Here is a 26,925-nt window from a genome sequence, read left to right on the forward strand (position 1 = left end):
AAATGAAAAATATTTGTTTCATTTTTTGTTTGTTTTTTTCTGCATTATAGATTTATATGTTACTTTGGCTTCAGTGTGATGTCTTGAATTACTCTTTAGCTAAAGCTTGAAACTTCATAGTCAAATTCTTTCAGACAGTGAAATATTCAGTTTACCAAAAGATTGACTTATCTCAAGACAAAGAGCTTGAAAAGGAATTCAAACACAAAGGAGTCCAACAACATTTGTGCTTATAACTATGCAGTGAGAATTGGAACAATCATGGGTTTAAAGATGGCATAAAAGGGGTAATCATCACCTTTGTTAGAGCTCAGCCCGAGCTAAGAGTGACTGAATTCTTTGAGGCTTAAATATATATGTATGGTAAATGTCAGTTATTTCTCTTATTTGATGCTAGAGCTCAGCAAGGCACAACCACCAGAGGAACTGATGGATCTACTGGTTCTTCTGTATGAGTTCCAAAACCCCAGACTGAGTGCTGAGGTTTTGACCTCAATCAAAACCATCAGGCTCACCAACATTAGAATGACTTCCCTCAAATGCTTCATACTGAGTTCTGTGCTCTCATGCACCCCTGCAAGGTGAACTATGATTTGTGTATGATTGAACTTGCTCATAGTCTGGTCCATAATGTGTGGGTCTGTAAATTGATACTGAAGACATCAAAACTATGAAAAAGCTCATATAAAATTATGTAATTAAGATTCTTCAGCCTTCTTTTGTTTGTGATGACAGCTTTGCACACTCTTGGCATTGTCTCACTTAAACCACTTTCACATCGAAAATCCGGGTCGGCTCGCCTTTTGTGCGCTTTCACATCACCAGAAGTCCCGGGTCGGGTCTCCCACTGTGAGAACTGCGTGCCTGTTTTTACCTGCCTCATACATCATTGCGTATGTTGCAGGTAAACAATGCAGCAGTAGTGTAGTTTTTTTAATGCTTTCAGTTTGTTGATGATCTGAAGAATGGACCGGTCAAACCGCCACTCTTTCAAAAGGCTGCTGATATTTGAATAAATTACTGTGTCCTGCACATAGCCCGATATCTGCCGCCGAATCTCCTCTTCTCCTTAGATACAGAGCACTGTCATGATCGTTAAAAAAGTGTGGGATATCGCTATATAAACTGTATATAAACACAGCCACACATGCTTTCTCCAATCAGTGCAATTTCCCCGTGCACTAAATTCACCTATGCGCTTTCATTAACGGTCATGTAACAACACATTTGATTTATATTTGTGTTATTGAAAAAAAAATAACAAAAATCTCTTCAGAGATCAGTCTTGGCAGGAGTAGATAAAAACTTGTTTTTGAGCTGAAGCTTCTACAATGATACAGTTTGTCAGGCCATCGAGTGGCAAAAACAGAATGCAAAAGGCAGATAAATAAACATCAGAGCGAAAAACCCGGGTTGACACATTCCTGTTTACAAGGAAGCTGTGTCGAGCCGAGCCGATAAAATCCCTGTTCGATTGCCGGGTCGTTGACCCAGGTCGTTTGAAAACCATTCAAAGTGACAACATCTTGATCACTTTCAGGAAGTACCAGCTGTTCCATTTCCCCTCTTTATGCAGACCCGTCCCCATCCTGGATGAGTCCAATGACGGTGGTCTACAAACTTCAGGAGTTTCACAGAAGGGTCCCCGGAGGTGCAGTCATTTGTGTAAAGGAGGAGCAATGGGGAGAGAACACAGTGCTGAAGTCCGGGTGCTGAATGTGAAACTGCCCAGTCTCACTTGCTGCCTCCTGTCAGTCAGGAAGCCAGTGATTCACTGATAGGTGGAGCGGAGGGGCACAGTAAGCTGGGACAGCTTGTGGTGGAGAAGCTAAGGGATGATGGTGTTGAACACAGAGCTGAAGTCCACAAACAAAACCCGTGCGCAGGTCCCTGCAGAGTCCAGGTCTTTCAAACCTGAAATAAAAGTCATTGAGATTCTCTGCCAGGGGCTCACCACAGGGTTGGGGGATGGTCTGCAGGCCTTTCCAAACTGTCGTAGAGTTGTTGACAGAAAAGCGGTTTGACAACAATTCATCTTTGCTGCTTGGATTTCCTTTATCAGCTTGTCAGTCAGTTCATCGAGGTCTGAGGTTCCATCTTCAAAGACGCTCTAATCAGTGCAGTGAAAGCAGGCCTGTAACTGCATCTTTAGCCCCTTTCACATCAAGTGAGGGTCGACCCGGGTTTTTCGCTTGATGTGAAAGGGTCAGCAATCGACGCAGGTTTGATGTGAACAGGAATGCCGCATCGACCCAGGTTTTTCGCTCTTGATGTTCTTGTATCTGCCTGTTACATTCGGATTTTGGCCCTTGACGGCCTGACAGACTGTATCATTGTAGAAGCTTCAGCTCAAAAACAGGTTTTGGTCTACTCCCTTAAGGCCGATCTCTGAAGGGCAGAGATTTTTTTTCACTTTTTTAAATCAAACTAATCAAATGTGTTGTTACGCGATCATTAATGGAAGTGCATAGGTAAATTAGTCCTACGTCATGTTTGGGAAACTGGACCAATCGGGGAATGCATGTTTGACTCTGTTTATATAGAACCTGTATGGTAATATCCCACACTTTTTCAACAATCATGGAAATTGGTAATCTGCGAGCTGCACATCCTAGGAGAAGAGGTTTAGCGTCAGATATCGGGCACTGTGCGAGACACAGTGATTCATTCTAATATCAGCAGCCTTTTCAAAGAGTGGGTTTTTGACTGGTCCATTCTTCAGGTCATCAACAAACTGAAAACATTAAAAAAATACGCCGCGTCTGAAAATGGGATTTTTGATGTGAAAGGGGTATTTGACTCATCTGTCCACCTCTTCACAGTCCTCACTACAGGCTTGGTACACTTCTGCTTTTGTCTGTAGGTTGGAATGAGATGGACCAGGTAGTGGTCAGGGAGTCCCAAAGCAGAGGACCGGAGTGATATGCGTCTTTTATTATGGTGTAGCAGTGGTCCAGAGTGTTCATGTCCATGGGGGGCATGTCACGTGTTGCCTGTATTTAGGCATTTCAAGTTTGAGATTTGCTCTGTTAAAATCCCCAAGAATGATTAGCAGAGAGGTGTGTTTTCTCCACATGTGATCTAGTCGGCAAGGTGCTGTAATGCCTCGGTGATGCGCACCTGTGGTGAAATGTACACACCAACCACCACAAATGAGATTAACTCCTGCAGTGAATAAAAGGGTCTACAGTTTATGAAAAACGACTCCAAGTGAGGGCTGCATGTCTTCTTTAACACTGGATAGTTATGTGTAGCGATCCGCAGGGAACAGCTGGAAGCCTGGCAGCTGTAGTGCGCTGTCTGGGATGTGTTCACTGAGCCAGGTTTCAGTGAAACACAGGGCGGCGGAGCAGCAAAGGTCTGAGTTCTTGGTTGAGAGAAGCAGCAGTTCATCCATTTCGTTAGCCAGAGAGCTGCTGCTCCTCCGGCCAGAATCTCCAAAAAACTATCAGACTGAGGAGGGAATACAGAGAACAATACTGAAAAATAAAAAAGCAACAAGTACCAGAGAGCACAGTACCAAGCCGACCCTCCGCGGCACTATCTTGGATTGGAGGGAGGCCAGTTCATCACTCTCTTTCTTGGTCAAATCCTATATAAGATGGCATCTTTATGATGGTGGTTATGTGTGCCTTGAATTTGGCTTAAATCACCAGCAGTGTCACCAGCAAAGCACATTCTTCTCATACTTCATGTCCTGCTCACCATTATTGGCACCCCTTCATTTTTTGCATAACCTATACAATATCTTTAGAAATAAATGGAAATGTACCAAATTTATATCATCAGGATCTTTTAATTGGAGGTCAAAAGTAATTTAACAAAGAAAATTGTTTTTTCAACTTACATATTGTTATTTCAAAGAAGAAACAGTAAAAACAGCATGTGCAGTAATAATGGCACCCCTCTTTAATATTTAGTTGCACACCCTTTGGCAGTGATGACAGTCTCCAAATGTTTCTTGTTGCCATCTATAAGCTTCTTGCACTTCTCAGCTGGTATTTTCTCGCGCTCTTTCTTTGTTCAAGGTCTTGAAAGTTTGCAGGTTTCTTTTCCTCAATGGCAGATACCAGATGGCTATGATGGCTCATACCAAAGATTTTCAGTCGGATTGAGATCAGGACTCATTGCTGGCCATTTTAAAACAGTCCATTTTTTCCTTTTCAACCATTCCTGCGTGCTTTTGGATGTGTACTTTGGGTCTTTGTCTTGCTGGAGGACCCATGATCTTTGACTCAAACCAAGTTTCCTTACACTGGGTAGGACATTTCGCTCTCACATCTCTTGATAATTCTTTGATTTCATGAGTCCTGTGATACGGTCAAGGCCTCCAGTACAGCAGTACCAGATACAGCAAAGCAGCCCCACAGCATTATGGATCCTCCACCATGCTTAACTGTTGGCAGGGTGTTCTTTTCCTTGTATCCTTCATTGCACCATTTGTAAACAAACAGTTGGTGTGCATTGCCAAAAAGCTCTATTTTTGTTTCATCTGTCCACAGAACATTTTCCCAGAAGGATTGTGGTTTGTCCAGGTACTCTTTGGCAAAGATTAGTCGTTCCTTTTTATACCTTTTCCTCAGCAATGGTGTCTTCCTTGGCCTTTGCCTATGAAGCCCTGTTTAGTTTAGTGTGCGGCGTATGGTACTTGTTGAAACCATGACCCCAGACTGTTCCAGATTGGCCTTCAGGTCTGTGAATGTTTGACGTGGTGGTTTTTCCACCATTCGCACCAACCTTCAAAGATTTCTGTCATCAATTTTTCGTTTCCCCCCACGTCTGAGGAGGTTCCTTCCTACTTGGCAATCTTCTTAATAACATTACGCACTGTTGAAACAGGGATACCAAGGTCTTTGGAGATGGCCTTATACCCTTTGGAGGTTTTGTGTTTGCTAATTATCACACTTCTGATGTCCGCAGACAGCTCCTTTGTCTTCACCATTGTGACAAAGAGAAGAACAGGGGATAACAGATGGCTTTTTAAAACATGGAAGTCATCATTCATTGGCTAATTCATGTTACGTGGGCACAGAAAATTTATCACAGGTGATTCTCATTTGTGGTTTACCACAGGTGAGTCACGATGTGTTTCCATACTGATTTACAGCAAAGGGTGCCAATACCAGTGACACAGAAAGCTTAAAGTTTTTCTATTTTTTCCCCCAATGGTTTATTGTTTTAAATTGTTGTTTATCATTTGATCTTTTGTATCAAACATGAGTTCTCTATAGAGAAGAAATGTTTCACATGATTCATTTTTTTCAGAAGATATTCCACATTATGTACTTAAACTTCATGGGTGCCAATAATGGTGAGCAGGAATGTACATGTAGAAACCATGCACTCACTTTCAAAACTGAGGTACTGTTAAGTTGCAGGTTCTGAGGCTGGTAATCTAATGAACCAGACTGACTGACCTACACATCTTAAAGTAGCGATGGACTGTTGTTTCTCCTTACTTAGTTTAGTGGTTCTTGCCATTAATATATATATTAGAACAGCAGTCAAATATGTCTGTTGACTGTAGAGATTAAGCGATGTAGACACTTTTTTATGTACCACCTTTCTAATATTTTGTAGGTCTCCCTTGTACCTCCAGAACAGCTCTGATACCTCAGAGAATGGATATGGGCCTTTTGATGGTCTCTTGTGGTGTTTGGCAACAGAACAGTGTTAGTGAGGTCCTTTGAGTCCTATGAGTTGAGCGGAGGGGCCTCTGTGCATCAGACTTGTTTCAGTGCATTACACAGTTATTTTTCATGTTTCTGTGTTGTTCCTAAACCCTTTTATATGTGTACCTTTGTCAGGCTGACAACTGTATGTGTGACTTCATAGTTTTGATGTCTGTGGTATTAATGTATAATGCAGAAAATAAGAGCAGTAATTGAATGAGAAGGTGTCTTTATTTTTGACTGTTACTGTTGTGTGATTAATGAAAAACTTAGAAGAAAGGTAAAATTTAAAAAAAAATGCTTCCAATTGTTGCATTTAATTATAAAGTCATGGTTGGTCTTGGGGATTTTCTGTAGCCCCATAGCCTGGTTGTGCTGTGGATCCACTAGTAGAATGTCCTGGCACTGAAGTCTTCAAAATATTGTCCTAAAATTGCTATTGCATAGTGCAGCTTTAAATTGTTTGCACAAATTATAGCAAAGCCACAGCTAATTTGTGTCTCATGCACATAAAAGATGTAGGCTGTTTAATTTTCTAATCAAGTTTTAAAAATGTTTTTCTGTAGTTACCAACTTGAAGAATTGGACCTGTCCTCCTGTCTTCTCACTCAAGACATGCTTCCCATGCTCAGGCCTGCCTTCAGACACACACACAAACTCAAGTGAGACTGTTGTTTATGGTTTGCAAAATAACAAATTACCTGAATGAATGAATGAATGAATGAAAAAAAAGATTTTCATAATTAGAATGTTATCCTGTTACCAATATATTCACAGGTGCACACACTTTTGCAATTAAATTGTTCTATGGTTTTGATTTTTATGTATGGTTTGTCTATGACTTGTCCAAAACTCCACCTACATGTTTTTTGACACTTTCTGTTCCAGTTTGACTAAGAGTGCAGACTAATTCTGCCAACTTTAAGTCATTGTCATTGTCCCATGATGTGACAATGGCCATTCGGAGGGAGATAAGATTAGAGCTGCTGCTCCTCTATGTCTAAAGGGGCCACTTTAGGTGGTTCAGTCATCTGGTGGGGATGTCTGCTGTGTGCCTCCCTTTGGAAGTTTACCGGGCATGGACAGCTGGGAGGTGATCACGATGTGTTTTTATTCCACGCAGGTCAAATGCTCATCCTCTCCAGAAAAATTTTACTCCCATGGCTGGAAAAGCGAGTCCTTTCAATAGTCTTACTTAGGATTCAGGAGGATCAATGTGGATTCTGTCCTGTTAGCAGAACAGTAGATCAGGTCTTTACCCTTGCGATTGTTGCTTAAGCGATTATAGGTAGTTCGACATTCCAGACCACATGTGTTTTGTGGACTTTGTGGAGAAGGCCTATGACTGTGTTCCCTGGGGAATTTTATGGGGGTTATTGGAGCCATCTGGTCAGCTGGTTTGAGACCCATGAATGGGTCTGTTGCCGCCACGACCTACCTTGAATAAGCAGTAGAGAGTGCATGGAAAGATGGAGGTCAAATGCACATGGAACCTTCAAATCCTTTTGGGTAAGTTGTGTATTGTGAAAAATAATAGTGGTGTGAAAAAGTGTTGGGCCTCCCTCCTGATTTCTTATTTTTTTGCATGTTTGTCACATTTAAATGTTTCGCATCATCAAACAAATTTGAATACAAAGTCAGAACTGAAGAAACTACTTGGATGAGCAGCAAAATGCCTTAAAGAAACTCTACAAGTCCAGTTTGCGTTATTCAATGCCTTTTGGATTACCATGACCTGGATGACTGCAAACCTTCACAGGCACAGTAACTGGTTGGGCCCTTAGCAGCCTCCTGCTGCAGAACCGAGGTTCACTTCAGCTTGAGGTCACGAACAGATGGTCAGACATTCCGGATTTTTTGTTACACAGCAGAATTTATGTTTCAGTTTATCACAGCAAGTCTTCCATCCTGAAGCAGCAAAACAACCCCATACCACCACTCCGTCACCACCATATTTTACTGCCAGAATAATGTTCTTTTTCTGAAATGCGGTATTAATTTAATGCCAGATGTAATGGGAAACACACTTTCCAAAAAGTTATTTTGTGTTTGTATTTTTGTCTCATCAGTCGACAGAGTATTTTCCCAGAAGTCTTGCGGCTCATCATGATGTTTTCTGACAAAACTGGAACAAGCCTTTATGTTCTTTTTGGTCAGCAGTGTTTTTTGTTTGAAACGCAGGACATTTTTGTGGTGTCATGAACACCTTAACTGAGGCAAGTGAGGGCTCTGGGGGTAACTTTGGTTGGCCGGCCACTCCTGGGAAGTTTTACTACTGCTCCATGGTTTCACCATTTGTAAATAATGTCTCTCACTGTGTTTCACTGGAGTCCCAAAACTTTAGAAATGGCTTTATAATATTTTCCAGACTGATAGAGCTCAATCACTTCATTCATTTTAACACACTGGTCATGTAGGTTTGTATTTTTCCCCTTTAATAATAAAAACCTTAATTCTTGTTTTCTGTTTACCTTGAATTTGTTCGATGATCTGAAACATTTATGTGTGACAAACATTCCAAAAAATAAGAAATCAGGAATGGGACAAACACTTTTTCACGCCACTGTATACAACATATTTTAGTACAGTAGTTTTTAATGGAACATCATCTACAGTTTACATTTTTTTACATTTTTTTACAGTTTACAAACATTTAATAAGGCATGCCACAAGTGATTGCAATGCTTTTCTCACAATTAAAAACAATACAACAGTTCAGTTTTTATACCTACACAGCTTCGTACATCTTCTGCCACTTTACATATCTACTCCCCTTTTGTCTGGTGCCTTCTTTCTTTTCCTTGCTATTATGGTGTTTCCCATGTGTGGTTCTGAGTTTAGTGTGATAATGCAACTGACTAGTCTCTATCATCAATATTCTGATATTAGATTCACAGGATGGATTATTGCGAAACATTTCTATCAGACACTGTCCATGAGTGGAGTAAAGGAAAATGATTTCAAATTCTCTTAAGATATCCTATTAATGCCTATTGTTGTTGGCATTAGTTGCTCGAGTAACACAAGGAAGCAAACACTAGCTGGCTGATTTGTTATCTAACAATGAAATTAAATTCTCCAGCATGGTCTAAAATTATTTAAAAAGACTGAACTCATTCAAATTACTGTCTCTCAAAAGGCCTTCAATTAATACCTTAAACAGGAATATGTTTTCCTTTTTTAGTTCTGAGCAATGCAGTGGCATGTAAACATGGCAGAATTGGTCCTTGTTTGCATTTGCTGATGCTGACTGGCTCACAGTGCACAGCCAAATTCCAGATTGATTTTGGTCTAAAAACATGCTCGCTAGTTAAATTGGTGATTCTAAATTGGCTGTAGGTGTGAGGGAGTGTCCAGGGTGTACCCCGCCTCCTGCCCGATGACAGTTGGGATGGGCTCCTACCCCCTGCAACCCTTTAGGACAAGTGTTTATAGAAGATGGGACTGAGAGAATGAGAATAAGAATGTAAATAATTCAATTTCGATAACAAAAAAATGTGGAACAGGTTACCACTTTTGCCTCACAGCAAGAAGGTTCTGGGTTGAAATCCAACTGGGGCCTTTCTGTGTGGAGGTTGCGTGTTCTCCCTGTGTCTGCGCAGGTTTTCTCCGGGTACCCTGGCTTCCTCCCACCTTCCAAAGACATGCTCATCCCAGACAACTGAAGAACATGTGGAGATGTTATCACATGGAGGAAGCAACAAGCACTTGTAACAAAGAGCTGTGGCTCCTTTAATGTTGCTGTCAACCTTGTGACTGGACAAGTTTTGCCTTTGTCTTCTCATCAATTTTGGATGGATCTTTAACAATGTCCTCCTTAATAACAAACTTTAAATTGACAAGCCATTTATGCCCCACAGCTCTTTATATCATTTTGAAATTGGACTACAACTACTGCATGCATGTGATTGCAGATTGTAAAAACTGCTCATTTTTGTTTTCTGTCATTTAGAGTGTGTGACAACCCTCTTCTGAAGTCTGCAACCTGCACACTGCTGGAGGCCCTGGCAGAGAACCAGTCTCTTACACACCTCTCTCTAATGCACACTGAGCTGTGTGATGAGGGCACCCTGGAGCTGGCTTTAAGTCTCCAGCAGCACTCAGGGCTCCAGGAGCTCAATGTGGCCTACAATAATATTGGAGACAACGCTGCTCTGGCTCTGGTGGAAGCCTGTAGAGAGCATCCCAGCATTCACACTGTGCAGTAAGCAACTCCACATTACATCCACACCTGCTCTATATAAATCAGCATAACATTCTCTTCAGTGACAGGAGTGAACAGTGAAGTGAATAACATCTGTGACCAAGTGACCATCTTGTTACAATTCAGTGTTCTGCTGAGAAACCTTTGGACATGGCATTTGTGTGGCTGTTACTTAGACATATACTAGCCACCTAGATCAGACCAGACACCACCCCATAGCAATGACACCCCTTGATGGCAGCAGCCATTCCCAGCAGGATGCAGCCGGACAGTTACATTCACCAGATCCCAAACTGAACAAGTATCTGTGGGATGATCCACAGAAGCCCTTCCCCTCAACCCATCGGACCCAAAGACCCACTAACAACATTCTGTTGATAGACACCACAGGACACCCTCAGAAGGCCCATGTCCATATTCTCAACTTTTCTTTAACAAAAAACATCTGTGTCTATGATAAAAGAACATTAAAATTCTTTTTTTAGGTTACATTCAACTTTATTGTCATTACACATACAGAGCAATGAAATGCAATAAGAACATATTTTAAGAATGTAACTCATGGTCCTCCTGCAGGTTACATTTAATCTTAAAATGCTTACTAATGAGGATGTCACCTATTAATGAGGAGATACCTCTTAGTTTATTGTAATTTCTTAAAGCTTTGTCTCATTGCTTTTGGGATACACCTATAAAACTTGGAAGCTAATAAGATGCAGTTTAATGTCATCTGAACTGGGCGAGATTCCAACTAACATATGTAATGTATAAAAATTGTTTGTTTCTGTGCTTATGTCTTTGTGCAGCTTGTATCTTAACCCTATTAGTGATGTGGGAACACAGTCCCTGTATGCCCTGGGCATTCCCATGAACCACGATGACAACAAAAAACATGTCGAGGTCCTGGTTTCTGTCACTGAAGGTCCAGAGATCTCCAAGAACTGGCAGCCAATCCTCAGCGTGATTCAGGAGAACGCATCATCCTGGGACAAAGAACATCTCAAACAGCAGCTTAAGGTACACACCTACAGTGGCATTATCACAACAGAAATAAAACATATGAAGTCCCTTGTTCTAAAAATGGCTCAGGCAGTGAATGGATAATATGTTGTTATTACATAATATCATATACACATGTAGCAGTTTATTCCTATAAAATGTCTGTGGTCATTCAGGAGCGTTTGGATCACACAAAAAAAAAGTCAAACAACCATAATAATAAAATAATAATAGTAAAATATTTATTTTCTATATAATAGTAATAATGGTTTTATATACCACTTCTCCATACAATTTAATTCCTTCACTCACACAGTCACAACCTGATGGTGGTGAACTATTTCAATAGTCACAGCTGATGGAAACGTGGCTGCCAATCCGCACCTACGACCACCACCAACAGACAGACTAGGGATAGGGTGAATTCGCCAACTTTTCGGTTATTGGACAACCACTCTACCTCCTGAGCTACTGCCGTCTGTATAGACTTAGACTTAGGCAGACTTTAATGATCCACGAGGGAAATTAATTTGTCACAGTAGCTTCGTTGTACATAAAAGTAACACTCTTAAAAAACAAAAGAAAGATAAAATAAAATAACATTAGATTAAAATAAAATAAAAATAATTGTCTAGTGAAATAAACAGTGTAATCAAGAAAATTTACAGAATTAGCATTATGAACAAATGTACAAAAGCAGTTGACAAAACAGTCAGTAGAAAAAAAACAAATTATTGCTTTAATCGGACTATAACAGGAGAACTTAGGTGCATGTAAACACGTTGCTTACATGTTTACACGAGTTCTTATTATCCGATTGAGACATCCAGATAATGCGATTGAATCGGAGTTTTCAATCGGATAATTCGTGTGTGCATGCTCCACAAACACTGCCCTGGCGTGTGACCCCGGAACAAAAACGTCCAAGAAAGCCGGTCGCAGAAGAAGAAGAGAAATGGAGCCGCTAGAACAGACCTGGGCATTTTACGGCCCGCGGGCCACATACGGCCCTTTGGGCATTCCCGTCTGGCCCGCGGTATGTCAGTCATAAGCACAAATGAACAAGTATTTATGCTGTGCATGCAATACGACTGTGTTGCTTTTATTTTGAGCTGTTAGTTCGTTAATTCTTCAAAAGGTAAGCTTGAAACAGCTTCTTGCCATCTATTAACCCTCAAAAGCCTGAACGGATCGCTGGCATCCGTCAAACCGGCCGATTTTGAATTACCGTAAGTCACAGTGGTTTGCGCTATTGACAGTATTCATTGTGACTGAACACTGGTTAGTTGTGCTTTTGCCTGAAAGACCTCCGTGACATCTCAAGGGTGTAACTAACTTTGTTTTACCAACAAATTCCTCCAAACAACTCTCTCTTGCTGGGGTTCCGTGATCGTTGCTCTCCAACCTGCAGCCGACAGCAGCGGTGCGTCATCATTACCGTACTGGCAGCGTTTTTCTAGAATGCGCAACTTGAATATTGTCCATCGGGGAGTTACGGTAATTCAAATACAGCAAGCTTCTCTTTGTGGGCAGACGGACATTCAGGTCTTAAAGGTTAAACATTTATTGAGATACAGAAAATAATTCATGTAGCTACATGGTCCCTCCTTGGTCCACCGAAGTTTTTCACAGAGGACAAAGTTTCCAACATTCCAATGCGTTATATCCAAAACTACACATTGATTGTGTTTCATTTTCATCTTCAACCTACACCAAAACTCATAAATTTAAATAAATATCTACAGAATATTCTTATGTTTCTGATTACCAATAGCAGCTTATCAACGTATATAATTTACAATGGGAGAAAATTAATATTAAGCAGAATTACGTTCAAGTTATCGTTTGGTTTGGCCCTCCAACACACTTCAGATTTTTCATGTGGCCCCCTGTTGAAATTATAGAACAAGCATAAATACTTGTTCATTTCTGCTTATGACTGACATACTGCGGGCCAGACGGGAATGCCCAAAGGGCCGTAAAATGCCCAGGTCTGAACTAAAGTGACCTGTTTATAATCATGTGTAGCAGACAATGTAACCAGCAAATATTTGTATTAATAATGCACTGTATTAAGATACTGTATATAGTTATTAAATGTCTGGATTTTAAAATGTTTATTCCATTTTTACATTTCTTTGACAATGGTTTACTTTAGATGCATGAAATGTTTTTTAAATATACAAAACATACTATATTGTACATAATATTTTATGTACTTTTAAACTGGATATATTATGTAGTTTAACTTTCAAATTAAAAAAAAAATAAATTAAATGCTTATAATATGAAACATAATTGAAGTGTCACAAAACCCATAACCATTTGAATTCAAACATAAAATAATGACAAACAAAAATAGTAAATTACCTAAGCCACATGTAACCGAGGCAACTGACACTGCAGCTAAGCTAACATTAGCACAATTAGCAGCAAACCCTTCCCCAGACAGTCAATTCAATGTCCCCTGCCTTACTGGCTGCCTCTGTGTTTATAGACATGTTTATAGACATTATAGACATAGTTCCTTCCAGGCAATTATCCACAGGTGGATTCGTGGCAGATTCAATTCCTCTTTTACGCTTTATTTTATTTATTTTTTCAGTTTGACTTCACAGTTGGCCCAAAGAAAAAATGCACAAGTGCGCCAATGTTCCTCTGTTCTTCTCTGCAGGTCTTCCTCAGGGATCTGGAGCGGGGTCGTCACCAGCAGCAGAGCATCTGGAAAAGACTACACTTCCTTAGAGTGGAGAAAAGAGTGCAAAAGACTCTACAGATGCTTGAGAGGAACACACTGCATCATAAAACAACCTTCTAGGACTTAATACTATATTATTTTCACTTGTGCAATAATATCTCAATGCTGAAATACTAGTTAACGTGTTTCATAGTGCCAGACTGAACTAAACTTAATAGTGTTATTGTAATACTAATAATTTAGTTTGTCAAATTTAGTTTAGTTTTAGTTTTTTTAAAAAAAAAATTTAAAAAAAAAGCGTAACCTGGGAATGGTATAGCTAATTAGACTGCACTCGTTGGTCTGCACTGACTGACCATGCTCTACTACTATCTTAAGTACTATCAAGTGTGACAAGGCTTCTTTCTGCATCTCTGGCTGAAGCTGCATATGAATCAAACAGGCTTAGCATAAAAATAAATAAAACAAATCTTTATATTCTGATGTCCTTTTCTGTGGGGAATGATTTACTAAGAATGCTTTTTGTTTGCTATTTGGCTACTGTTTGTGGTACCTAAAGTTTGAATGTCAAATTTGAGACTTTGACAGGGGCTCCCTGAGAGCTGCAGATGGCTAGCAGGGAGAAATTATAGTAAAGATCTGTCTAAGGCATGCACTGCCATCCAGAGAGAGTATATGGATGGTCAGCTACTAAAAAATAAAAGTCATTATTTTTGGCACGTCAAAACAGAAGATTCCCTTACTGTTATCTAGCTAAGGAGTTTGTAATAAGTATGCCAAAACTGAACGAAACATTAAAACATATCAAAATAAACTTGTATGTGCTCAATGAATGCAACACTGCCACTGCTAGGGCACACATTGCGGGAGTAGGTAAACAGAAAAACAGAAAACACAGGCAGGTGGACAAGCAGACCCCACTCTGGGATACACAAGACAGGTATAGATGGTGAAACTAAACTTTCTGGAGAGGTGGGACGCAGGGTGGGTAAGCCAGAAAGGCAGGAGTCTGGAAATCAGTGCAATTGGACAGCTGTCTGGCAGGGAAGAAGAAGAAAGAAGGGCAAACAGATACAGGTAAGGGCAGAAACTGCTGGTCTCTAACTAATGCAAGTCAATTTAGACTGTGGCTGTCAAAAAAAGAATTGTGCTGGCTAATCATTGGCCAAGGTTTCAGTCACTAAAGCTGAAGTGGAAACCTACAAATGTCTGATTGCGTTGACCTGATTTCCGGCGGCATGCATTTTTTTCCTAGCAGTAAACTAAACAAAGACAAGTAGTAGAACTAACTGAAAAGTTTAACAACTTTCTAATTAAAAGTGGATGTGGTAATGTGAACAACTGAATAAATAAACTAACATAAAGGAAGTAAAGACAACACATAGCCTACATTTTGTAACTTCACTTGACTGGAAAGACAGTTTCTGATCAGCTTTTATTATCTCACACACACACACAGACACACTGTCTGATAGGTATTCTTGCTGTGCTCTGGGCCATTGCACCAAAATTTTCATTTGGATGGAAATTTAAATGACAAATACAGTCTGTCCAAGTCTAAGATGAAACTAATGAGGGAGGAAAATGTAAGGAGAAATTAATAAAACAATCGAAAGGGAAACCACAGGAAGAATGACAAGGAACACCGAAGAGGGAACCTTCTGACTAGAAACAAGAAACACAAAGGAAACCAAACAGGATTACAACCAAGGTAACTAAGCACAATATGACAGATTTATGCTCCATTGTACCTTTTCTAATTTGTTACTCATTTCATGTATTTTCTTTTTATTTGTTTGATGTCTTCACTATTGCTCTGCACTAGACATATAATATGAAAATTTCATATCACGATTACTGTGACCAAAATTATCACGGTTATAGTTATCATGGCATTGCGGAAACATGCTCAAAATGTTCAAAAAGTACTTATTGTCAGGCCGAGACTCGAAGTAGGACTCAGAATGCAGAGATATGGAATGACAAAATTCTGTGAGGGATTCTCCGGAGATCCCTCACAGAGAGAGAAACAATTGGCTACAAAAAACCTAGACGCTAACTCTGACTATGAAAACAAAAAACTCTCCAGAAGGAGGAAAAACTCAAATCAAAGAAACAAATCGAAAAAACACAAAAACACTCCGAATGGAGGAAAACCTCAGGACTAAGGATCTAAACTGAGGAAAGAATTAACAAAAAAAAATTCTCTCTTCGAGAGGAATAACTGGCTTACTTGGCAGCTTCTATGTGGTGTAGACATGAAACAAGGCTCGGGTGCAGGTCAAAGACAATAACACTCTGGCACAAGACAAGGGGAACACAGACTACTTAAACACATGGAGGGAAATAGGGGACAGGTGGAAACACTTAGGGCAATCAGATTGAGACACATGAGGAAGGGCAAGTGACCTGAAACGAGAGGAGAATTACTTTTCAAAATAAAACAGGAAATGACAGGACAAAACAAACCCAAGACGAGACACCCTCACCACGGTGTGACACTTATACACACACTGAAAACATTTAACCAAATTTTATTTTGGAAAAGGAAATAACTGAGCACAGAGCAGAGCCAGCGCAGCACTAGAGCAGAAACCAACCAAACATGCATCAAGTGGTACACAGCAGAAACCGGTGTTGCTCTGCGTAGAAGTGTTACCTACACTGTGCAGGTGCCTTCCGCCATGGAAACTGCTCATGCTGGCCGGCGTCTGGTGAGTCAATGCTGCTGTCTCCCCACATCTTTGCTAGGGCACCACTTTCTGTAACCTTTTGTTGCTTGTCATGTGTTGGGTTTGGTTGAGGATGGATTTTGAGAGATGGTGTATCAAGTCTTTAAAAACTGCTTAGTAACTTATTTTTTTCCATCTGCCCGACAGTAAATGTTTAACCCATATGACTGTGGAGTCACTATCTCACCTGCTGATGTTTTTTTTTTTTTTTATTGTCTCTGTGTGTTGTGGACCTTGTCCATCAACAGTTTGTGTGCTCTGATGCACTCAGTACTCCATGAAGTCTTCCTCAGGTAGGCTTGGCTATTTCCAGCTCTTTAACACTTTTATGATTTCACTCTTCAAATGTGAACTCCCATGTTGGCATAAAATAATTCTTATATGGAGAAATCTTTAGGTCAGTAGTGGTAAATTAGTATTACCTTAGTGTCTTTTTCTTCTGGCAGTTTGTAGCAAGTCTTTGGTCAGTTGTGTCTTACATGGATTATCTTTTAGCTCGTAGTGACATACATAGCCAAAGAGCAAAGAATACAAGATGAAGCTATTCAGCTGTACAGTGAATTTAAAGATGACATAAAATATGTTGATTTTCCATCAGAAAATCTGCATTAGGTTCTCACAAATTCAGTATACAGGTGACTATCCCATTTGTGTGCAGTATAAATTATTAATGGAGGTTGGCAACCTTTACTCCCAGTGACCTTCACTGAGACATTGCTTTGGAACAAAGATAACAATACCAATTAAATTGATAACTGGTGAGTATAACTGAGATGATTGAGATAAAGGTTTTGATCGGATGATTCAGTCAGAAAATATACCTAAATGTTGTAGCAGAGGACTTTGCAGTATGTTTCATGGTTTGAATAGGTGGTGGAGCAAGCATAGTTTTGTTTTTGATAAGTGAATCGGTTAGCTGCTTTCCATTTTTTATTATTGTGTGATGTCAGATCTCTGGTGTCAGAGGGTAAAATTCTTGTAAATGATTCAGGAGCTTTTCCTCTGTGTGCATGACTTACTTCAGTGTGTGTGTGCATGACTTACTTCAGTGTGTGTGTGTGTGTGTGTGTGTGTGTGTGTGTCTTGGAGTGGACCATGTGATAAAAATCAGCTTATGAGGCACCCAACCAACAGTGTGCCCTGATGTAGTCACTCTTCCTATTATTTTGGTTATTCACTGAAAAATGGTACATTGTGAATAAGACCATAGGATTCAACTTTGTGATGATTGCAAAGCACGACCAAAGGAAAGTACAGATATTTTACCATCTCACTGTCACTTCTACAGGCTGCCAGGATGCAATGGAGTCTTCAAGGTGAGTTCATCTTTAGACACAGCCATCTTAGTACTAGTGCCTTACGAAGAATTTCAAAGCACAAGTTTGGTATGTAACTTTTTAAATATAGATGTAAATGTGTGCCAGATTTCTACCTCCAATGTAAAGCAGTGGTGCTCCCATTGACTTCTTCAAGAATGTGTCTGATCATTTATATAATACACCAGAATGTATAGCTCCAGTATACTGTGGTGTGACGTTACTAGATGAGTTTGTTTCTTGTGTGTTAGTACATCAATAATGTTAATGTTAAACACTGAGAGATCTCAGCTGAATGTATACTTTTACTTAAATTAACATTGCTTGTATTTTGCTTGTATTTGCAGACAAGACATACTTCAACTTAAGTAAAAGTTAATAATGGAACAAATTTACTTAACATTATTTTTCAGTGAGAATATTTTTGAATGTATCATGTCAGACAATATAGTGAAATAACTATAAATCAATAATAATTTATGTTTTCAAAACAGAAAATTGGGATGATTGTGATATAAACCATTAAACAAGTGTATACAGATATTCTGTGTTCTAGAAAATTTAATGTTTTCCTGGTCACACTGACTTCCATCTCTCCTGACTTCAGTTTTACTTTCAATCCAAAGGAAGGGATTGATAATCCAGCTCTAGTCATCAATGATGATCCTGGTGAGTTTTTATACCCATGCCTTTACAATCACCTCTCCTAAACTCAATTCAGTGGCCTCCAAAGTGTTAATGATATTTACTTAACCACGAGTGCAGAGCCTGATCCAAGCATGGTGCCTAAACTGTGCCATCTGAAGCGACTGGAGGGACAGTGTTTTGGTTTCCACCTACTGATAGACCAGAGTCATGGACTTGAGATCAGAGATGTAGAGCTGTGTAGTCCTGCAGAGCACAGTGGCCTCAGGGATGGAGACCGTGTGCTGGAGGTGAATGAGGAATATGTGGACCACACTGACTTCTCCAGGGTCAGTGTCCAGAATTTCCAATCTTTTTATTGTTGTGTAATTGCGATGTTGCTCTTTATTGCCTCTAGACAGTCTTCTAGGCTTCATCATCTGTTTGTTTCAATAGAAGACAAGTATGTAAATTAATTTCTGTTTCAATTTTTAAATTTTATTAATACAGCGTCAATAACAATACAGATTGTCTCAAAATGCTACAAAAACCAACCTGAAACCTGCAGAACAAGCCTGAGGGTAACAGTGGCAAGGAAAACAGCAAGAAACCTTGAGCAGAACCCAGCTCATATGGAGGGACCCATCTGCTGAAGGCCAGCCGGGTAGAAACAGAGAAGAGAAAAGAAGAGCAGGAGGAAAAAAATGAACAAACTTTTGTCAAGATACATACATCAAGCTGAAGGAAACATGTAGAATCTAATGATACAACACTTATGATCTTATATGACAGTTTGAGAGTATAAGAAGATTCATGGGCAGGTTGGTGAATTGTTTATCCAGGAAGGAGTGGACAACTGCAAGCCATGAAGACTGATCATGGCAGGTTGATGCCGTGATCAGTGAGGAGCCAGATAGCTGAAGGCTCTACCTCTCATTCTACTTTTAGAAACTCGAGGAACCACAAGTAGACCTGCACTTAGAGATCGTAGTGATCGTGTTTCCTTCAGCTTGATGTATGTATCTATGACAGAAGTTTGTTTATCTTGCTTCTCCTGTTCTTCTATTGTCTCTATCTTCTCTGTTTCTACCCGGCTGGCCTTCAGCAGATGGGTCCCTCCATATGAGCTGGGTTCTGCTCAAGGTTTCTTCCTGTTAAAAGGGAGTTTTTCTTGCCACCGTTGCCCTCAGGCTGCTCTGGAGGTTGCAGGCTGGTTTTTGTAATGTGTCTTGAGACAATTTGTAATGTTGTTGGCGCTATATAAATAAAACTGAATTGAATTGAATTGAATCTGTTGGGACAATATGGTTCTATGAGGTCTTTGACATATTTCAAGGCCTTGTATGTAAGGAGGAGGATTTTAAATTCAATTCTAGGTTTTAAAGGGAGACAATGAAGAGAAGCTAAAACTGGAGTAAACTGGACTGATTATTTTTTTTTAATGTTATTCCTATTTATTCCTGTCCAAACTTTGAATTGATGCAGATTATCATTTTATTAATCTGATAGAGTAAATGTTGAGTGGGTGGTTTTTAATTGCAAGACAGCTCTGCAAGCAGCTCTGGGTCCAGCTCCAGGTTGAGATGCCTTGAGCGAGCACCTAGCGAGCGAGCACCCCAAACTGCCCTGAGTGTACAGACTACTGTGTGAACAAAGGGATGGGGATCAAATGCAGATGAAGAAATTTCCCATGTAGTACCAAATAACTGTCATTATTATTATTATTTATTGACCTTTTTTTCAGATCAGAAAAAAACAATAACTGTTCATCTCTTCTGTCTCTGTTTTATCTGACAGGTTGTGAGGAAGATCCAGTTATGTGGCTTACACCTGTTTCTCCTTGTGCTTGGAAGAAAAGAGTACGAACAGGTGATCAGTAACAAATTCTCTCATGACTGCATCTCCTCAAAAGCCGGATTTCTATACACGCCTTACCCCTACACCACCCCACACCTCCCCAGCTTTTTTAAACTACCTTTTCCATTGCTTAGGAGGTGCGATGAGCACCACTGGTATTGTTGAGCCCCTTCGCTGCCCGATAATCGACCTTTATTCTTTTAAAGTTTCTTCTTCATTTGTTTTACCGTCCTGATAAAGCCAAGTTTGTCCATCTCAGCTGTGATCCGCTGGAAAACCTTGTCGTTCTGAGGGGTCCCGTCCAACTCCCACTACTCTCTTCTCCCAACAAGGACAGAAAAGCCCTCACCTCCGGGTTGGTCCAGAATGCCATTACTTTTCCAGTCATCATTTAAAAAAATGTACCGACGCAAGAGCAGAAAGCTGAAAGTGAGCAGCTTACTACTAGTCAATATATGGTCATGCTGTTATATAGCGCTTTTCTACCTACTCAAAGGTACTCAAAGCGCTTTTACAGTCAGAGACACATCAACCCATTCGCTCACACAAGCACACACACATTCACACACCAGCGCCAGTTGCACTGGGAGCAACCTGGGGTTCAGTGTCTTGCTCAAGGACACTTCGGCATATGGCACACTCGGGGGATCAAACCGCTAACCTTTCGGTTCATGGACAACCCGCTCTACCTACTGAGCTATAGCCGCAATACTGTCTGTCTAGTCAAAACATCCTGCTTTGTACCTGACACTGATTTTTTTTCTGACCAATCAGTAGTAAGCAGCATTCTACGTCACATTTTCGGCCCAAATTCACCTACTTCAGACCAACCACAGAGGATGTACTAAAAAGTATCCAGAAAAGCTTCTAACAATGGAAATAGCGATTTAAAGTGGGCGGTGAGGAATGGTGTGGAGGTAGGCCGTGTATGGAAATCCAGCTAAACATAACATGTCACAGCAGTTGCATCTTTATGGTATCCAGGTCTGACCATGAAATTCAAACTCTGGAGCACGGGAGGATGGTACGAGGTGCAGTTTGTTAATAGGAAAAGTAGGCAATTGCTTGGGGCCCAGCACAGTGGCCCTGAGGTCTGACAAACATATTATGGGCCTGTTCAGATTTTGCATTAAGATGTGCAAACACCCCAGGACACATAGACATTGCATTTGAGAGATCCAATCTCTGACTAATTTAGAGGTGGTCTGGGTCGCATGTGTCTGCATTCCTTTGGTAGTGTAAACGCACTGTATCCTGGGTCAAATTAAACATAGCCTATACTCAGCAGGGGCGCTCCTGTCAGTGGAGTTTTGCCTCATTCATTCAGAAATAAAAACACAACGCTATTATAAATGATTAAGTGATGCCTGTTCATTACTAATGACAGCCTTTCAAAGTTTACTGTCTTTCTGGCTACAAACTAACTACAAAATTAATCAATCTAAACAATAATTAAGAAATAAAAGTATTTAATATGAGTACACAAGTGCCATTCTCTGTTAATTATTGATGCGGTTATGTTGATAAGAGCCACAGTAATTTAAGTATTTCCTCAGTCACAGATGTCTTTATTTACCTTTATCACTGGAGATCATGATACATACGGAAAATTCCAGGCCAGGAAATAATTTTTTGCAGGTCTAACTAATGTAGAGTAAAGATCAATACATAATAACTTGTGCCTAAGTCATGACACACATGTTCTCGGTTCTGAAACAGTAATTGTTAAAATATTTATTTGCATGCAGAGTGCAGCACTGAGATCAGCTCTGGAGACGCATTTGGAGACTCAAGTTAATGCCAGGTCTAAACACGCAGACCTAAAGCTATTCTATTATAAAGCTAAATCTATTCTGTATTCTGCGATTCTGTAGCCCAAACTGGATCTTAATGCAATGTCTGAACAGGAATACGACAGTGGCAATTTGCTAAGTTTTCAATTCAACAAGAGACCTCTCTAACCTGACACAACTCTCCACAATCAAGTCTACACACCCCTGTTAAAATGGAGATTTCTATTATGTGAAACAGTAAAACCAAATGAATAATTTATTTTTTGTCACCTATATTCTGTACAAATCAATTGGAAAAAAATAGATATGTTAGTATGAGTTGAAATAGAAATATAAACTAAAACAATTCAATTCAGTTTTATTTATATAGCGCCAATAACAATACAAATCGTCTCAAGATGCTTCAATGTGGTTGCATAAATGTGCACACACTTGAACTAATACTTTGTTGAAGCCCTTTTTATTTTTATTAGAGCACTCAGTCATTTGAGGTAGGAGTCTATTAGCATGGCACATCTTGACTTGCCCAATCTTCAGAGCCACATCCTCATTTATAAGAGGGTGTGTACATTTATGCAACCACATTATATTATTATATATTATTATTACTACTTTCAATTAGGGCGAGTACTGCTTAGGTAGGTCACATTAAAGGTGGAAAAAAATGTGAACTAATTGATTTTATTCTTGTTTTTTACATAACAGAAACCTGGCATTTAACAGGGGTTTGTAGACTTTTTATAGCCATCTTATGACATGTTCATGATTCTTTAAACTATGACAACAGTGTCCAGGAAAAGGAGTTATCCTACTATATGATACTATGTGATAAAAGAAAGAAAAAGAAAGAGGAGACAACAAGTGGTAACTGAAAGTGAAGCAGTTAATGATGATTAACAATCATTCTTAGCCTTAATTGTAGAGGAGAAACATTTGAAAATAATAACTTCTACTTGCATCACATTATTTAGTATGTTCTTTCTTTGGCGGTTAACATTAGTTAACTTAACTAGCATCACAGTGTCTCCAGTTGAATTTGATCATTTTTTTCTCTTCCAGGCAGTGTCTATGGCCATGGACTTGCAAATGCTGGCTAAAGCCTCCAAAGGGGACCACTGGTCCAGACCCAGACTGTGTCACATCAACAGACACCCAGAGCATGGGCTCGGGATGACCATCACCTCAATAAATGGTATATTCCACTGCTGTCATTATTTGTCACAGTACTCTGTTAGGTTTAGCAAAAAGCATTAGAGGAAACAGCAGTTCCCCAAATGTTGATCTACTCTTTGAGGAACTTTGAATTGTACAGTAGAATCCCTGTAGGTATTGTTGCTACCCTACATATCATTAGTAGATACCTGAATCATTTATTAACAGCTGAGAATGACGCTGGCTGCTCTAGTTACAAAGTACAGCTTTATATAACACCATACAGAGAAAGAACATTGACTATGATTTTGATAACAGTGTGGATGTATCACCAGGTCAGAAGGGCCAGTACATGGTGAGCACAGTGGTTGATGGTCCAGCAGAGAAAGCTGGTGTCTGCACTGGAGACAAACTTATCTGGATCAATGGAGTAACAGTGTCAGCGCTCACACAGCCCACTCTCAAGAAAATTGTATGAATAAGAAAAAAATGCCCAATTTCCTGAAACAGATCTGACTTATGTGCTTTGATATACTGGACATGTGTATGATTGTTCAGTGTGTTTGGTTCTCAGTTGCGGAAGAGTGGGGACTCACTCACAGTGCTGGTCATTAACAGTGTCGGTGAGTCCTGCTATATTAGGAGAAAGATGCCCATCCTGCCTGTGGTGGCAGACAGCTGCAGTCTTCCCCATCATCCCAAGTTCATGCATCTTGTGAAAGGAAGCAATGGATATGGCTTCCTGCTGAGGCAAGAGAGGCTGTCGCAGAGGATAGGTGAGACAGACTGAAGGAACTACATTCCAACACAAACTCACTTTGTAGCAGGTCTCTATCATAATAGTGGATAAATCCAGTTTATTGCAATCATATTTCCCATAAACAAGACCATTGTGGATCTATGGAAAAAGGCCTCATTCAAAAAAGAATAAAGACTATTGGGGGAAGTAGGACAAGCCCCCAACAGATCCAAATAACCATTTCTTTTTTTTTTTTTCATATATCAGTTCAAACACATATCTTTTCTGAATAAAAGTGAATACATTATAGTTGAGAAAACATTGTAATACTGTTTACTAAGAAATGAGTCAACTGTAGCCCGAGCAACAGTTTGTATATCAAAGTCTACCCAAGACCATCTGGAGCTTTCTAGTCATTAATAATCAGACATTTTAAATTATCTTTTGTTCTTTCCTAATCAATGCTGTAGTTCATGTGCTGAGAGAGGTGGATGCAGGGAGTCCTGCTGAGGCTGCAGGGATGGAAGACGGAGACCTGCTTGTGGCTGTCAATGGGGAACTTGTTGAGTCCTTGGAACATGAGGACATTGTCCAAAAGATTAAACAGAGTAATGATGAAGTCATCCTCACCTCTGTGTCAATGCCTGGAAGAGACTTTTACAGAATGGCACGTACATACAGTAATATAATACAGTCATATAATCAATATAATTACAACTAGTTTTACACATACTTAATCAAGATCAAGTTTTAATGTTTTCTGTTCCCCTACAGTTAGGCATTTCACCCATGTTTTTTCATGATGAATGCAATCTCCACTGGATGAATAAAAGAAGGCTGACACAGGACAGAGAAGAGATGGGCTCTGGTTTCCATCCATACTGTGTGGAGGTAACTACAAAGGTGTGAAGTTGTTTATTACATCTTTTATAATATGACCCCAACAGGTATAATGTGTCTGATTCCAATGAGTTCAGACAGGAATTTGAGTTTTAATGACAGTGTTTCCCAGCAGTACCAAATAAGCTGTAAGCTGCATCTGAGCTTGTTAAACAACCCTCCTGTGACAATTCTACACTTATTGGTAATACACAGTGCTAAGCTACAAACAGGCAATGAAATTATGTATTTAACTGAATTAAAAATAATTATAAAGTTTTTCCTACAAACAGTTTGGAGGAATGGCCAGCCTGATCTAAACTAGAGCAGTGTTTTGTTGGTGAACATCTGTGTTAACCATAGATTGTCCATGTTCATAAGACTGCTCATAAGTGTACTTGGTAGCAAAGCACCATAGGTGCATACCTGTATTCTCAACTCAGGATGAGTTGGATTAAGTGGCACGAATACCCCCAGGCAGATCTGGTAAATCCAAACTTGAAGCAAGGGTGAACTGGGAACATCTCAGAACATTGTTGACATGCCTCTTCATTGTTGTAAAGAGGTCAGGAATGGTCCCTGTGGAGAAGCTGACCAAGGGTGTGGGGGGGGGGGGGGGGGGGGGGGTGGGGGGGGGGGGGGGGGGGGGGGGGGGGGGGTCAGAAAATCTGCTCCAATTATTGGTGTATCATATAGCAATATATATATCATAAGTTTATTCCAGGGCACTTGATTCAAGAGCAGCAGTGCTGATTCCATCCTACATGTACAGCAGTGCACTAGCTCTTTACCCTCATAGGGTCACTCTAAGGATGAAGAGTATTACTTAATCCAGTCTACATGTGTTTTGTAGACTTGGAGAAGGCTTACAACTGTGTCTCCCAAACTCTGTACTGGCTACTGAGGACGTTTGGACTGTGGCTGTTTCTATGAGCCATCCAATCAAGCTACTGCACTCAGTCCAATACATTTCTTTTGGATGTTGGACTCCAAGGCCTCCTCTTATGTCCAGTCATGTTTTTAATATTCATGGACAGGGTCTCAATGTGCACTAAGGAGGGGGTTTAATATATCCTCTGAATGGCCTTCTGCTTTATGCAGATCCTGTGGTTCTGTTGGTTTCATCAAATCCTGACCTTTAGCATGCACTTGGACACTTTGTATTGTGAAGCGGCTGGTATTAGAGTCAGGACTTCTAGGTCTAAAGACTATTAAAAAAACAAAAAAAAGTTAGTTAGGAGTGAGTTCCTGTCCCAATATTGCATGGTGGCTGCAGGAATGTGGACCTTTTCCTGCAGGTAATGAGTCCACAGGAAGTATAAATATATATTCTATGTACTGTATATCTCCTTGCACTACTTGTATTACAAGCTACAACTTACAGAATGTCTTGTGACTTTACTGTCATTTCTCCAGTTTTGTTGTCTTTAATCATCCTTGGTGTCTCTGTGGAAGTATATTGAGACCAAAGTAACTGTCATATCCCTACTCACTCATACAACATGACAATTTGTATACTATATAAAATAATGAAAAGCACACCACACTGAAATAGGAAGGAACATAAAGAGGCTAGTAGGCTAGGAGAAGTAGAACAAATGTAAAAATGCCAGTGGCTGGTGACTGGGGATATTTCTCATAATTGAATTATGTTTTGCATGGTGCCTCATTAGCAGTGCACGTTTGCCATAATCGACTTACTAATTGTTGTATGCTCTCCAGCCATCAGAGAGAACAAATGATGCTTTCTTGTGAGGACCCCAGCCTAAATGACCCTTGCCATCAGCAGAACGAGAAAGTGGAGGTGCTGTTCAATCATTTGTGTGAAAATTCTTGTAACATACTGTACGATATATGCTGTGAAGAATCACATATTGTCTCAATTTATTAACTGTATCTTCAAATACTGTTTTGTCATGGTTCCTATGCGATTTACAGTGTTTCTCTACTACTGTATTACACTGCTTCTGGATATACTAATTCATTCATATTAAATGTCTTTCATCCAAATCATCATATATTTTGCAATGTGTGCCTGTGCTCCTCAGAAAATTGCTATTCAGTTTACAACGTACACTCAGCTCCTTTTACAAAATAGTCCTTGTTAATAAATGCTTACAGTATAATTCACTTGAATCTTTGGGCGAATGACAGATATAAAACTATGAGCCCCATCAAACCCTACCAATAGTAAGATCTGTTAGACATATTATTTGTCATGAAATTATGGATGTTCTTTAGTGTACACATTATAAATGTG

The 26,925-nt window shown here is 39.9% G+C and overlaps 2 protein-coding genes across 8 annotated transcripts in view; both read left to right on the forward strand.

Annotated features, from left to right (window-relative positions):
• The window catches only part of nlrx1 (NLR family member X1), a 35,313-nt gene extending 20,926 nt beyond the window's left edge, over positions 1-14,387 (forward strand). For all 5 annotated transcript variants that reach the window (XM_047594579.1, XM_047594577.1, XM_047594578.1 and 2 more), the window contains exons 7-11: positions 398-581; positions 6,239-6,334; positions 9,625-9,876; positions 10,683-10,893; positions 13,550-14,387. In XM_047594579.1, coding sequence (XP_047450535.1) covers positions 398-581; positions 6,239-6,334; positions 9,625-9,876; positions 10,683-10,893; positions 13,550-13,693 — 887 coding nt within the window. In that variant the 3' untranslated portion in view covers positions 13,694-14,387. The remainder of the gene's footprint in view (positions 1-397; positions 582-6,238; positions 6,335-9,624; positions 9,877-10,682; positions 10,894-13,549) is intronic.
• Positions 14,388-16,032: 1,645 nt separating this feature from the next.
• On the forward strand, positions 16,033-26,681 carry LOC125013704 (Na(+)/H(+) exchange regulatory cofactor NHE-RF3-like). 3 transcript variants are annotated; one of them, XM_047594586.1, is made up of 12 exons: positions 16,033-16,287; positions 16,554-16,598; positions 17,594-17,621; positions 18,248-18,290; positions 18,387-18,595; positions 20,043-20,114; positions 22,955-23,087; positions 23,383-23,519; positions 23,622-23,823; positions 24,257-24,453; positions 24,561-24,689; positions 26,388-26,681. In XM_047594586.1, the coding sequence occupies exons 1-12, from the start codon at positions 16,271-16,273 to the stop codon at positions 26,418-26,420; spliced, it is 1,245 nt and encodes a 414-aa protein (XP_047450542.1). In that variant the 5' UTR covers positions 16,033-16,270; the 3' UTR covers positions 26,421-26,681. The 3 variants fall into 3 exon arrangements, with proteins under 3 accessions (XP_047450542.1, XP_047450543.1, XP_047450541.1); XM_047594587.1 differs by having other exon boundaries at positions 16,035-16,598; positions 18,229-18,290; XM_047594585.1 differs by lacking the exon at positions 16,033-16,287 and having other exon boundaries at positions 16,552-16,598; positions 24,561-24,677.
• Positions 26,682-26,925: the final 244 nt, after the last annotated feature.

The sequence above is a fragment of the Mugil cephalus genome, chromosome 9 (assembly GCF_022458985.1).
Source record: "Mugil cephalus isolate CIBA_MC_2020 chromosome 9, CIBA_Mcephalus_1.1, whole genome shotgun sequence".
In the NCBI taxonomy this organism is placed as follows: Eukaryota; Metazoa; Chordata; class Actinopteri; order Mugiliformes; family Mugilidae; genus Mugil; species Mugil cephalus.